Source organism: Crocodylus siamensis, chromosome 4 (assembly GCF_052110815.1).
Source record: "Crocodylus siamensis isolate JL-2025a chromosome 4, ASM5211081v1, whole genome shotgun sequence".
NCBI lineage: Eukaryota > Metazoa > Chordata > Crocodylia > Crocodylidae > Crocodylus > Crocodylus siamensis.
In genome coordinates this window covers 19,620,927-19,636,156 of record NC_143398.1, presented here as the reverse complement: position 1 = coordinate 19,636,156, position 15,230 = coordinate 19,620,927, and the positions used below count along the sequence as shown (strand labels likewise).

The 15,230-nt window shown below is 41.7% G+C and overlaps 1 protein-coding gene across 1 annotated transcript in view; it reads right to left on the bottom strand.

Annotated features, from left to right (window-relative positions):
- SEMA3C (semaphorin 3C) overlaps positions 1-10,205 on the bottom strand; it is a 184,253-nt gene extending 174,048 nt beyond the window's left edge. Inside the window, exons 1-2 of the mRNA XM_090041896.1 lie at positions 9,659-10,205; positions 6,084-6,224 (exon numbers count right to left, since the gene is read on the bottom strand). Coding sequence (XP_089898022.1) covers positions 6,084-6,186 — 103 coding nt within the window. The 5' untranslated portion in view covers positions 6,187-6,224; positions 9,659-10,205. The remainder of the gene's footprint in view (positions 1-6,083; positions 6,225-9,658) is intronic.
- Positions 10,206-15,230: the final 5,025 nt, after the last annotated feature.

Here is a 15,230-nt window from a genome sequence, read left to right as displayed (position 1 = left end):
GATAGCCCATGGTCAAAAGACCCATATCCCTGCTGATTACACCATTTATCTGAAGGATGTGTCTGCTCCTGCCTGGGCCCTTCCCTCAGACCTCCACAGCAGTATCATTGGTACCCACAGGGATGAGCACCATGGGACAGTAGTCAGAGGGCTGACTTAGACTCAGTAATCCTTCTGTGACATCTTGGATATGGGCTGTGGCCAAGCAGCAGACTTCCCAAGATAACAGATCAGGCTGGCAGATGGATGCTTCTGTCACCCACAGAAGGGAGTCACCAACCCATTGCTTCCTCTTGGTGGAAATAGTCTTGATCCTCCTACCTTTGGGGGGCCTGGCATAGCCTCTCCCACTGATGAAACATGTTCCTCCTCTTTATAAGGGCTCTATACCTGTTTTCCAGCCAAACTGCTGCAAGTGGGAATGAAGACTTCTGTTTGCTGCCAGAGGTCTCAAGCTTCCAGCTTCCACTTTCCTGGGAGTCCATGTCCTCTTCCTTCTCCAGCACCACCTCTGGCAGTCTTTCTTCCACAGTCCTAGAGGTTTCCTTCAATACTAAATTGAACTCCTCATGGCTGAAGATGTTTTTGAGTCTCATCACCTTCTTTAGCTCTCTTATCTGCCCCCGAGGGACACCACCAGGAGGCACCACTCACATCACAGGCACTCCCCCCACCTGGCTGTCACGGAAAGGAACCTGAAAGCCACAGCCCCCACAGCACCAAACCAGGACCTAAGTGCTCAACAGTGAGCAGTCCTACCTAGATAGACACCTCACAGGTGTAAGCAGTGGCAGTGGCAGTGGTTCTGGCATTGCAGTGTCCTCCAGCCCAGGTCTCTTAAAGCCATTGCCTACCTCTTCCTGCCCCTCTCTCCAGCAGACCTTTCCTAGCAGACTCCCCTTCAAGCTGGCCCATTTTCTGCTCCTTAGTCCTAAAATGTTACCTTTCTTTTGCTAACCTGCTTCCTCTCACCAAGCTTACAATGAAGGAAGGTGAAAAAGAGAGTTTCCAGGCAAATTCTGTAGCAAACTCCCCACTCACTCTGGTCTGTAGTTAAACAAGGGACTTAAGTATTCATCTGACTCCCAAGTTTTAGCTACTTATGCTGAACATCTAGGTTAGTTACACTTAATTAAAGAACTTACCTTAAAGGCTCCCTGTCAAAGCAGAGGCAGCAAACTGACCTGCAGACTGACTTGCAAACTGTTTGCAAACTTCCCTGTTTGCTGTCCCTGTGCACTTGCACATGTCATACTATAGGCAGCCAATAATTTAATATTTTCATGTAAATTTAAGGCAGCAAACACAGAAGTTAATGAATGCTGAAAGGCTCTATTATCACCTTGAAAAAAGAATGGTATAAAGTTGCACCTTCTTTTAACAGAAGAATACACATAGTAGAATGTAAAATTTTCCAAAAAATTATTTTGTACTGTAGGTGGGGCAGTTATCCTATTGCATACAGCAAGCTATGAAGTCCCTTTCACATTAAAAAAACTCTTTTTAGCATCTGGAAATCAAACTAAGGAAAAATGTGTACTATTTCTATTTTATACAAAAAACTCACCCCTTCACATTTCGTATAACACTGGACATACTATAAAATACGTATTAATTGTTTGCTTCAGGGACTTGCAAACACCTGTTAAAAGCAAGGAACTGAATATGCATACTTTATTGAAAAACAGCCAAAAAATTGCTTGAGCTGGACATTTTGACATGCAAAACTCAGATCATATTCAGCAAAAATCTGTCAATATGACTAATAGCTGCATTCACTTACTAAGTGCAAAAATGAAATTAGTTGGAACTCAGTCCATTTTAACATAATTGCAACATTGCAAGCCTGAGGAGGCACCAAGGCTTCCTCTTCATTATATTGAGAGCCAGAGACTACCACTATTACTTGTATTGAATTGCACCTTGCAATTGGTGCGACTCCTCTGGGAGACGGAACTGACTGTGTGACTGACTGGTGAAACCTAATCTTAAAAAAAAAATAAATTTGAACTATATTAACTAAACCTAAAATTTACATTCAATTCACCAGTATTGTATCCTGACTTAACTGGTGGCAGAGTTCCTTGTGGGTGGGAACTTCACCAAAAAATGTTTTATGTACCAGCCCTGAAAGTAGTAAAGCAGTGCTAGCCAAAACTATGGTTGCCGTTGTGACCCATGTACTTCTTCACTTATGTAGCCCAGGCTACCATACTAATTAAGCACTTCATAATTTCTTAATGTGTATACACACACTGCCCTGTGAAGTACTATTAGTTGAAACACTACTATTCTCACTTCATAGACGTGGCGTCAGAGTTGGAAAGAAACCAAATAATTACACAAGGTTGTTGTTGGTGGTGAAATAAGGTCTACTGAAGCTCAGGCTAACACTAAGACCATTCTTTCATCTCCTGTCCAATACACTGGAAAGTTGGATCCTTTAAAAGAGACCGTCTGTTTAAACTAAGAAATCCATAGTCTCTGTTCCCAGTAATTAGGGACAGCCAGGTTTGTTCTCTGTTCTACTTAATATTAAAAGGGTGAAATCTGTTTTGAAAAACCAGCTCTGTCCACATTGGGCTTCGGATTATGTTTCCTATGCTTTGGCAGTATGGGGAGTTTAACTCATTATCCAGGAAAATAAATTCCTAGCTTAAAGATCTTCATCTCTTCATGTGGCCACCTATACATGGCAAAACAAGAGTTACCTTTACTTCAGTGAAGCTACGCCAATATACACCTATTATTGTGGCTTCAGGATTCAGCCTGTTGTGTCAAGTGCCTATCACACAACCCACAATACAGGACAAACATTCCCCCTTGTAAAGGTTTGTTTCACTAATACTTTCATTGATATACTGTAATCTCCACGGTAAAATCTCTGAATCATATAAAGTAGTGCTGGAAACTACCAATTAAGTCATCTAATCTGCTGCTCATTAAGTACATAATTTACCTCTTTGGAAATGTTATAGAATATTTGCAAAGCAGAAATAGGCAGTTAGAGACATAAAAGAGGCAATCAATATACCTACCACAGGCCCACATGTTTTTTCTGGAATCTTTTGGGACATGGTATATAAGGGAAAAGGCAGTAAATGAAATGGAAAATCCCAGTGGAGCTCCTTCTCCACCTTCCCTGAAGGACTGAAAGGAAGATTAGGACCACATGGCTAGATCCTTTGGTCTACTTTCTGTGCAAGTTGCCCTGCCTATAAGAGGGAGGAAGTTAAAGGTAATTTAAAGTCCATTCTCCAGCCAAGTAACTGGATATGAGATCACTGGGCTACAGCCAGGCAGCAGCTTAAAATCAACTAGAAGTTGCTTCATTTGGTGCTAGCTTCAGAGAGCCCCAAATAAATGTTCCAGAAGCTTGACATGTTATTGCTAGAGGCAGTGTCATGCTACTTTCCTCCTGCCATAGCGGTCAGTGGATAGAATGACATATGGGGATTTCTCCTGTACACCTTATGGAAAAATTAGGACGCAGATGGTGCCTCTTCAATCCCCTGTTTTGTGTCCTTGAGCAAAGATGGTGCAGAGGGGCACCCCAGAGTTTCCAGTCAGACGAGGAGCAGTTAAAGTTGTAACCTATAGTCACTCAGGACTTTCTATTATACTGACTGGACTTTCTCTGCCCTCTGCTTACTGCTATTTCATGCAATCCTCTTTCTTCCCAAATCTTTTCGTCACATCTTCACTCTACACTCCCTCCTCTTACTCCCTCCTCCCCCATCCATTCCTACCGGCTCCCTTGGCTACCCTTTTCTATTTAGCTTATTTAATGACAAACAAACCCTCTTCCCCAAAAATGCAGAGTACGGGTGGAGCTAACATAATTTTTACATCACAGCTTTTTTCTTTTTTTTTGTATGTTTACCCCTTCTGTATACGTATCTTATCTATTTGGTCACAAGATCATCAAGGAAGCTATCATACATTTGTACAAATCCCACCAAAACAGTCATTCTTGGCTGGACCTTATACACTCCACTTTTTGGCAGGTAATTAGCACTTATGTGGCTAGAGTGGTGGCATTTTAGGAAGTTTTGTGATTCCATGAAAGTCAGAAAAATGAAGGCAGGTCCTCCCATGTGTTAGCCCTATAAATTAGTGGTTGGGAAACGTGCTCAGGTAATGGGAGACCAAGGTTTTAAGTTCCCCATCACTGAGGGTACTTGACTCTGTACTTCCTATTTCCTAACAACATGCTGTAGTGACCAGGCCATGGGCTGGACAGGTCCAAAAGCAACTTTTACCCTTCCTGCTGAAACTGGCCTAGTGGGAGCCAAGAGGGGAAGATCCATGGCTGGAAGCTCAGTGAGGTGGACATTGCCCTGAAAAGAAATGTGCCTTGGATCCTGCCTCTCGGTGCTGCTTCTGCATTATGTGTTTTAGTTAAGATAACAATGCAAAAAGGCAGTGGAGCAGGGTTTCTATTCTGCCGGGGAAACGGGGCAGAACCAGGAAGCCGGAAAGATGCCTGGAACAGATCCCTTGAAGGCTACTTACTCAACTAACTCTAATCAAACAAATGCTGTTTAACTATCCTAAGGGGAGTTTAATTTTGGCCTACCAGAATAAGTATGATTATTAATATCAATAATAATAATACCAGTAATCATAACAATAGCCACTAAACTGGCAGTTCCAAGGCTTGCTCTGCATGTGGGCAAAATTCAAGTGGTGGACACACAGCAGCCTTGCTGCAGGGAAGGAGTGCAAAATTTTCCTAATTAGGCCTAGGATCTAGCCCGGGTGTTACAAAGACAGACCAAAGCCCATCTGGGTTGGTAGAAGGCTGCAGGGTTTGAGTGTGCTGCATATGAAGTGACAATCAGTTACTAATTTAATTAGTATGGAAGATAAGCTGAGAAGACACACATATTCTGCAGAAGCAGCTGGAAGCAGAATTTTAGGGGAAGAATAATAAAGGACTGCAAGATTTCCTGACATTTGGATGATTGAAGCAATAATAAAGTAAATGGAGTCAGTTATACAAATATAAATAGCCTTTGACTAGGTCAGCGGCCTTTCCCATTTATTCCTCTTATGTTCTTTATTATGAACTAGATGATTCAGTTACACTTTGCATGTGGTTTGGACTGTGAGCAGCACAAGCTAAGTTTGGCAAAATAATTTGAGCTGAAGCTTGAATTCTAAATTTCCTGAAATATGTAAGCTCCCAAATTTCCATACATCTCCTGGAAATTGCATATATAGAAAACATCAATCAAAAGCATATTTTCCTTCCCTAGATTCTTTTTATTTCAGCAGAGTTTGTCAAAACCTCAAGGAATTCTCATGCAAATACGAAGAAGGGAAAAATCATTAAAATAACATAGAGTCACCAGATGAAACACTAATAGCTGACATGCAACGAGGCCCTGTATCACAATTAAGTGGAGGTTGTTAAAGCAATTGCATTGCTATTAAAGAAACACTGCATGGGCTTTTAAGGAAAAGAAGTTTTAGAGGTGAACCACATCAGGATTTTGAAAGCAAGCATTTTTACTGTCTACAGTAGATGGATATCAATAATTTGATGCAATGATCATTTAAAATTCACAGATGGGATCACTAGATGATGTGAAACACATAACAAGCAACCGTGCAAAACAATGGATGATCCTTGATACCCAAAGTACATTCAAGGGGCCTGATTTTTCACAGGGGGGAGGGTACCTAATTTAGACAGCAGACAGAGACAACTCCGAATGCAAACTTCTTGCTATCACTGACCACATAATCATACATTCAAATATACATTGTAGTAATACCCTTTCCAAAACAAACAAACAAAAAACATAGAAGAAATACAAGTCTTCAGTCTTGCTAATCTGTAAGCACAACATTAAATGCAAAATTAAAGAGCTCCGCCTGTGCATGCGATTGCAATTCCCGGGACTCTAGCCTCTGTACAGAAGTTCACCTTGAGCGCCCGAGTATGGTGGCAATATGAATAGATATCAATAATTGTGGACACCCATCAAGAAGCCTGCTCCTTATTTATTGCTCAGCTATTGAGCCGAATGTTGTACACTAACATTTGCAGGAGGGACGTTTATCGCCTGTCTTACCGTTGAATGTTAAGAACACCCTGGCCTGAGGCAGTGCCGATCCTTTCACGCTGCCAGAGTAAATAAACATCCCAAGCACCATGTGGAGGGCTAGAAATGCCATTTCTTCCGATTTGCAAGTTAATATCCAAGAAATGAAACCTACAAGGAAAAAAGAGCCCGTTACTGACTTTACCTCGTATAAACTGCCGGAGACAAAAAGAACCGTTCAGAGCAGCAGGTGTCCCAGAGCTTTGCCAGACCAAAGCTGTAATGTATGACAGAGTGAAGGAGACACTGCTCTTCTGCTTTTGCTTTATACATCTGAAAACATTTTGTTTGGCTATGTTCTTTGCTGGCACAAAAAGAGCTATAAGCCTGTTAGGTGGAACCAATATACAGTTTTTAGCTCAGTCAAACTACAGGATTTAGACCTTTTTCTTATTTTTTTAAAGGGCAATTCCACCTGCTGGAAAAATAGTTAGGCTAAATGTCAAGGCAGAGCAAAGCAATGACAGGAGATAGTGTTCCATGAACAAAAACTGGCTGATATTTTTAGATCTCTCTCCCTACTGTACTTCATAGTTAGTATACTATTTTTTAAACTTAAGGCAGGTTCCTAACAGCCCTCAACTCCCTTTTTATTCAAGCTTTATCCAGTGTAAAATAAATTACAAAAAATAGATTGAAATGCTGGAAATAATGGCCAGCTTAGTGCAAAGCACAGGCAGAATATCATCATTGTACTCTTTATACTTAGCATCCCTCATTTTCTGCTTAGGATAGGGACTTTAGCTGGCTTCCCAAATTTTCATATTATAAGAATACTTGATACATAAACACCATGGTCACTTCATTATACCATTCCTTTTAGACAGTTCAGGTGAATGAAATTTGTACATGCCAATACTCCCCTTTACGGTTAGCCTATCCATAAGAAAGAATATTAAGAACATATAAAAAAGCACATATGTATGTGCCAAACTGGTACTGACCACAAGTTGACCCAGCCCAGTGTCCTGTATTTCACAATGGCAATGACAATCTTTCACAGCACAGAGTATAGGTCTTAAATTAGGGTCAGCATCCTAATCACCAGGCACGGTACAAGGAGGGAGGGAGAATATGATGCTGGAAGTACTACAACATGTCTTATTTTCTAATGGCAGTGTAACTCATTCAAGACTCAACCTGTTGGAGTCAACAGGAGCTTTTCCCTTGACTTCAATGCATTTTGGATCAAGCCCATAAAACAAAATGTCATTCAGAGCTAAATTGCCATTTAGCACCTTGATAAGATTTCTTATTTGAATATCTCAAACTGCTTCCCATAGGTTAATATAGCTGCACAAAAGCAGGTGAGTATAAGTAGCCAAGTCTGAAGCTTCAGAAATGGAGGATAAGTGGTGTGAATGGTCATCCCAAGATGCCACTAACAGCCTGAACATCTATTTTCACCAGTTTAACTCTGTCAGTATCAATGGGTTTACACTGGTTTAAAAACAGGTATAATGTAGCAAGAAATCAGTTTCCTAGTCAGCGACCTTGCTAGAAATAATTCCCACATATTCTAATTCTCAGCTCTTATCCTTGTTCCTCCATTCTGGATATGCTTTCTTATACAAGTGTAATATCTAGGGCTCAGTGGTTCTGTAAGGTAAAATGTATTTGATTCAATCAGAATTAAGGGCACTCAGTGCTTTTCAGTATATGATCCTTTGTGTAGGGAAATTTACTCAGAATGGTAACATTAGGCTTTTGCTTCACCTGAGTACTGATACTATCTAGACTTGGCCTGCACACTGTGCTCCACAAAGGCCACTGCCAAGAGCCCTGAAATATTGAAGACAGTATTTCAGAATCTGTGTTTTTTCAGTTCCTAGCATCCATCCAACCCTAGCATCTCTGAATCCTAAGACTAACACTTGTCCTAAAAAAACCTGGCTCCGACCAGCAAATCATGTCATATAAGGCAGTGAGCAGCTGTCAGCTATTGATGACTAGGTCAGGACCAATTTGGGCAGGATTCACACTATTGACTTAGAGGTAGAAAGTGCAGTGTCTTATTACTAAGCCTCTCAGTCATCCAATATCCACTTACTGTAAATCATTTGAAAAGAGCTACAATCTGCATTAGAATTATGCAGTAAATCAAGGGCTGGAAGGAGGGAAAGACAGCTTCAGCAACAGTCTGATTGTGCTGGAAATCTAAACCTTTTCCGTCTGATCTGTAGTGTAGAGAAACACATGGAGATCAGAAACACCGTGTTTCTTCATTAACTGGCAATGATCACTAGTGCCAGGAAGTCCCAAATACAGATCTGAACTGCAAAAGGTAACTACCCATTCGGGAACAGTTCCAGTTTGCTTTTAAGAGTTTGATAGCTAATAACATACTTGTTGTAAAGCCTTTGCCAATAATTTGAAGCAAGCTAAATCCAATATTAACACCACTGTGAGGATTTTAAATTTCAAACCCTCCCACTAGCCCATGAAGTATCCTTTTACTTAACCTTCTTCAAAGAGTAAAATGCCATTAAATCCTGATAAGATTGCTTTCTCAGGCTAAAACAAATGGCCAATCACACAGAGCATGTGATTTTAACAGATGCAATGGGATTACAGCAGTAGTATTATGCCGCCTTTGCCATACAGATAGAAAGTGAAGGAGGAGAAACTGTTGGATTGTGCCTGTTCTACTAAATAAAACTGGAAAAAATAGTGAAACAAGTTTTTGTTAACACTTCCCCCCTCCTCCTCCTCTTCCTCCTGCAAATTCTAATTAAATCGAATTTCAGAGTGAAATCTGAGTGAAACACTTCACTGCTTGAATTGCAGCTTTTCACTCTTGCAACACAGTGACAGGCAGTATAAGTTCCTAAATATAAGCAGCATGTTCCCTGCCCTGTTGTTAGATACACAAATAATATGGGCACAGAGTTGCCATAAAGGTATCTAAGGGCTTTGTTATCACAGCTTTCACTGACATGCAAGTTAGAGAATGGAAACTGTTTGGAACTGAAAGCTTTACATATCTTGCAGTGCACTGGCAATTAAACCCAAACTTGTTTTGGTTTAGGATCTTAGTTTGGACCTCTATCCCAGTTCTGTATTCATCTCCAGAAAGTCACTAAAATCAATGTGTCCTGTACACATGATCTGTACTGGCAACCAACAGCACTATAATCTTAAAAGTACACTGGTTAGGCACTGACACCATAAATGCAATGACTAAGTTTCATTTCTCACTGTTCTTCCAATTCTGTCAATGTGGGAAAAAAAAATTAAAATAAAGCAAAGAAAACTGTAGAGCTAAGAGTTAAAGTTGCATTCACATGGACTTTCCCTTTAAACATGCTACACTGTTAGAAAAAAACATGTTCTGGCCTCGCCGTAAAGTGCTGTGCAGGTGTCATATGTTAAAGGCTTAATTCTCACAGTATTCTCTGCAATTAAAATTATTCACTGGAAGAAAACAAAGAAGAAAAATAAAAAAAATATGCTAATGTGAAAAACCCCATATATTAATTATCTCCAAGAATCAATCACATTTCACATCTATTACATTGCTAAAAACAAACTTCAGTTATGCTTACCCAGCTACTGATAGCTATCTGTTTTCTATCAGTTTATGGACTCCACTCCTTTTACCAGAGCACTTTAATTCCAAACCTGGTTCATTTTTGGGGGGCAGGAAAAGACTCTTTCCTCCTGCTGGTTGCAAATGTACTCCCAGTTTCTCTGTACAATAATCCTTATTGCTATAGTCCTAAGGCACCAGGAACTCTTCTCCCTATTCCTCAATTAAGCACCTAAGAGTGAATGGAAAGTAGCTGAGCTCTGACCGGGAAAGCTTTGGTTTCCAATTACAGCCACCACTCATTCTGGTCCTCCTGCCCTCCCAGCAACCGCCTTCGAGAGGCAGCTGAACTCCAGGCTTGAATACATCATTAGGCTGAGCAAATAGGGCTGTATCTCATAAATAATGTATGCGCCACACCCATAAGGAAGAGAGTGAGAATGAAATGCAGAAGGGAAGATACGGGGAGAGCGAGAACAGGAACAGGAGTAAAAAGGCAGAGAGATGAAGGGTGAAATCAGGCGACGGATGCCAGGACTGGTTTGCTCCACACAGAGATGCCAGCTCTTCAGCTGTTTGCTTAGCAGCCTGGAAGAGAAGGCAGGGTCTTGAAGGGTGGGCTGAGAGGATCTTATGCAGCACTTGGAAAGCAGACAGGCCCAGTTTGGCCATAAATATCCAACTGCACTGCACTTTTAAATGGAAAAACTGATTAAATCCTTTTAAGGGAAAGAGTTTTTTCCCCTCTGAAGTACAGTTCCATGGCTGATCTCTGTGACGCGTCTCATACACTCACTCTAAGTGCAGCCAAGCCGAGTTTCCACAGCATGCCAATGATCTGAGCTACCTTTGAATTACAAAACAATCCTGCTGGATTTATGAGTGCTATGACTCCTTATTACTGTTTCCTTTCCTCTGTGAAGTATGTATTCTCTGTAACCCTGTACAGTCAGATGTCTTGCTCTCCTTCCATTGATAAATAAATAAATGCTCTGGTTTGAACCTACCTGTCTCAAAGGAGTGTGGTCCACAGTCTTATGGGCAAAGGCATTTGAAAGTTCAGAGCCCACAAACAGACATGTTTCTCAACTAAAGGCATATTATAATGCCAAAGACTGAACTCGGAGCAACAGTGCTCTACTTAGGAGTCGTAAGGCACGCTTTGATGTTCATGGTAAAACTGCTGCTCTCTCGCGAGCCAGATGTTTAAACTCTAGGCAACTGGCAGACAGCACTAAGATTAACAGGCACTGGAAGACATATAGGAATTATATTTGCCCAGTAGATGTCGCTATACAGAGGGGAAAATAAAAATGAAGTAGGAGAAATAATTAACCTTAAAACTGAGTTCGGAGTATGAAGGCTGTTTGCTGTTTTTATTCAATTTAATTTTTTCCTCTTTAAATCCTTAAAAATCACATGAAAAATGGAAATTATAAGAAGGACTGATAATATCTCTGGTTAAAACTAGATCTCAGAATTATTAGAATTTGTGCAGAAAACCCCCAGAATGTAAGAAAAGGTGAACATGTCAAAAGTACCTACATGATGAGGGGATCTCAGTCTCATTTCTGGTGGGAGACTCCCACTTCCTAAGTCACTTAGGTACTTTTGCAAATTTTAAATAAAACGCTTGAAAAACATAGATTAATACAAAATAATAGTTTTAGATCAGCATGGTTTCTTTACAGGCAGTGGAGCAATGCCAATGTATAAAACAGGACCTATGTAGACCAGCTCTGGGAGGAGTTCTCCTAAATTCTCTTATAAATGTACTGTTATTGGTTCGCCCCACAACATACAACAATGCGGTAGTCAACAAGGCAAGCTTACAATAACAAGGAAGCAGCAGGACAGTTCTGTAAACTGAATACAGCTTCCTGACTGAAGAATTTGACTTAATGAAACTCTCTTGGTACCTACGTGGCTCACATGGATAAGTACTCACATGACTAAGAGCTGCACAAATCCAGCCCCAAATAAATTGAATTTTATATGTATGTATGTATGTATGTATATATACGTGTGTGTATGTGCGTATATATGTATGTATGTTTGTGCATGTATGTATATATGCATGTATTTTACATATATGTATGTCTGTTTGTGTGTGCGTATATACATATGTATATATATGTATGTGTATGTCTATGTGTATATATATGTATGTATATATATGTATGTGTGTGTGTGTGTGTGTATACACACTACTTCAGCACCTCTGTCTTTACAAGTGCTCCATCCCATCCCTAATGGGTAAACTAATATTATCTTCAAATGTAAAATAGCCATACAAATTGCAAGTAGATCCAGAGAAATCTGCCCACGGACCATCAACTGAACAAAAGCCACTGGGAGTTTTGCCAGTGACCTTAGTAGCAACAGAACTGGACTAGACTTTAGCAAACCTGATCTGCTACGATTCCACTCTGGGGTGAGATGTCCTGATACCATCTGCCAGTTTGGACTGTCTGCAGTAAAGCTGATCAAAGGCTTTGTGTGCTCAAAGGCTGGCTGCCGCCCCAACTTTACATGTAAGCATAGTAGTGTTTGGACTAATTCAGACAGTGATAAACAGCTATATGCTTATGTTCAACAAAGAAGAGAACATTTTATAAAATTTGAACCAAGGAACAGTTTGAAGCATGAGTCTGTCAGCATTCACTGAAATCACTCACACTCCTCTGTATTTTCATGTGTATGAACACTGGGGAGCCATTTGGTTACCTGCATTCATCTTTCATGTATGTCAGCTAAATCTGGGATCCAAAAGTAAAATCGAACACTCAGGAAAATTATGTGGATTTTGGACACTCTCTTGAGAACCATGGGTTCATAAAAAAACAAATGAACTACAAGAAGCTATATATACACAGAGCTTTAATCTGAGAGACATAATAATGCACATCTTACTGCTATGAAAGGAAAACTAAGCACATTTCAGAAGCTGAAAAACAAATCCAGACATGAATAAACATGCAGTATTTACTTGCTTTATTTGTCATATGTATCTGTGTGGGAAAGAGATAATTAATTTTATACCATATAAAACTTCACATATCTGCTCTAAGTGAAATAGTTAAAGATTTAGTCTAAATGTTTTGCAATAGCATGCTCTAGCTTCAAGCAATGACAGTGGAATGGAAATTACTTTTCCAAACACTAAGGTGTGGTTGCAGTATTTACTGGCATGAATCATTCATATGAGTGAAATGAAAAGTATGTGAGACTTGCTTTCCTCGCTGTGGCTGTAAAAGACAACAGAGATTGAGAGAAAAATGAACTAACAGAGGACCAGTTTTGCAAATCGTTAGTAATTATTTATGTAGTAGACAAAGTATCTTAAGTACTTTATAGCCCAATTCAGATCTCCCATACACCAGATTTACAGTGGTATAAGGTCAGTGAATTCAGTGGAGTTATACCTGATAGATTCATGTATATTAGAACAGAATCATGCCTGTGTTCCTACCTCTAATTTTTCACATCCTAAATCCTGCAAAATGATTTGCATCTTCAAACTCTCATAGTCACATCAAATATCCTTAGGAGATGTGACATTGTTCTGTGATTTGGATGCATATTTCCACCCACTGATCAACTCCCTGTATCAAGACCTAACTTCAGACACAAGTACAATGGGCCAGCAGGGTGGAGACAAGTGGACCGAGAGGTCAAGGACTAGGACTAGCATATGCTAAGACTTTCTCTTACATTCTTTCTGTCCTTTCTGTTTAGATCATCAGCTTTTTAGGGCTTGGGCTTTCTTTCATTTTATGTGTACAGTTCACAGTGAAATGAGCTCTCTCGTCCTTTGGTCACTATTCAGAATGTTTTATTACATGTTCAGAATTCAGTAAGGAAATGGAAAAGTTAAAGAAAGCAGGGAGAACAGGTCAAGGAACAAAGGTTTTAGAAAAGGAAGGGTTATCAAGAAGCTGAAAGATAGTGATGGATAAAAAAAGGCCTAGCAGGAGGAAGGTGAATGAATGAAAGCAGTGAGTGAGAGGAAGATTTGATTGGGTGTTAGTAATATGCCAGTAAAACAATCAAGAATTTCAGCAATCAATTTTCACTTTAAACACAAAGACAGATCAAAGAGATCAAATGAAGCTATGATAAAAAGTGCAATAAAGACTGTGACAGGAGTCCTACTCTCGGAGCCCCTCTGGACGTGAGGCTCTACCCTCCTGCAATGGGCCAACCGCCCACTTACTCGCCTGCCACACCTTGATCTTACTTTTGAGTAATAGATGGTTGGAATCAGCGGGAGGCTGCCCATTTTTATGCGCCCTGATGACAGGGGGCACTGTCTGCAGCTCCTTTTCCTCCCCTACACCGCAGCCCAAGCCTCGCAGATGGTGTTGGTATGATCTGACTTGGGCCTTCTTATTATGTCTCGGCCCTTCGTTTGTTCTCGGGGCTCCTCACCGCCCCTCCTCACTCTCGGGGCTCCTCGTCGCCCCTCCTCAATCTCAGGGCTTCTTGCTGCCCCCTAGCTCCGGGGTTTCCCGCTGCCCCCCTAGCTCCGGGGCTTCCCGCTGCCCCCTCTAGTTCCGGGGCTTCTCGCTGCCCCCCTAGCTCTGGGGCTTCTCGCTGCCCCCTAGCTCCAGGGCTTCCCACTGGCCCCCTAGCTCCGGGCTGGGCCAATGCGCCCCCAAACAAACCTGTGCCCTCTCTGGCACCAGGAGACCCCACGCTATCATGGAGCTCCTATGAGGCCTCCTCCAACCCCTTATAGCCTCACCCAATCTTCCAGTGTAGGAAGGGTAGGAGCCTGCACCACTTCTCTTGGAAGTTGGTTCCAGACCCTAGCCGCCCTGACTGTGAAGTAGCGCCTCCTGATATCTAACCTAAACCTACCCTCTGCCAGCTTGTGACTGTTATTCCTGGTCACTCCTGGCGGTGCTCGGGGGAACAGTGACTCCCCCAATGCCTGCTGGTCCCCCCGACTAGTTTATAACAGGCCACAAGATCCCCCCTCAGCCTTCTCTTTTGGAAGCTGAACAGGTTCAGGTCCCATAGCCTCTCCTCATAGGGCCTACCCTGTTGTCCCCTGATCATACAAGTGGCCCTCCTCTGAACCCTCTCCATGCTGTCCACATCCCTCTTGAAGTGTGGCGCCCAGAACTGGACGCAGTACTCCAACTGCGGCCTGACCAGTGCCGCATAGAGGGGGAGGATCACCTCTTTGGACCTGCTTGAGATGCATCTGTGGATGCATGACAAGGTGTGGTTAGCCTTCCTAACTGCCTCCCCACACTGCCGGCCCATGTTCATCTTGGAGTCAATGATGACCCCAAGATCCTTTTCTGCCTCCATGCTGACAAGAGGGGAGTTCCCTAACCTGTAGGTATGGTGCCGGTTGTTCCTCCCCAGGTGCATCACCTTGCACTTATCTGTGTTGAATCCCATCCTATTCATATCTGCCCACCCTTGTAACCTGTCTAGGTCTGATTGTAGCCTGTTGCATCCTTCCAGTGTGTCCACATCCCCCCACATCTTAGTGTCATCAGCAAATTTGAACAGGGTGCTTTTTAACCCCTCGTTCAAATCACTGATGAACATGTTGAACAGCGCGGGCCTGA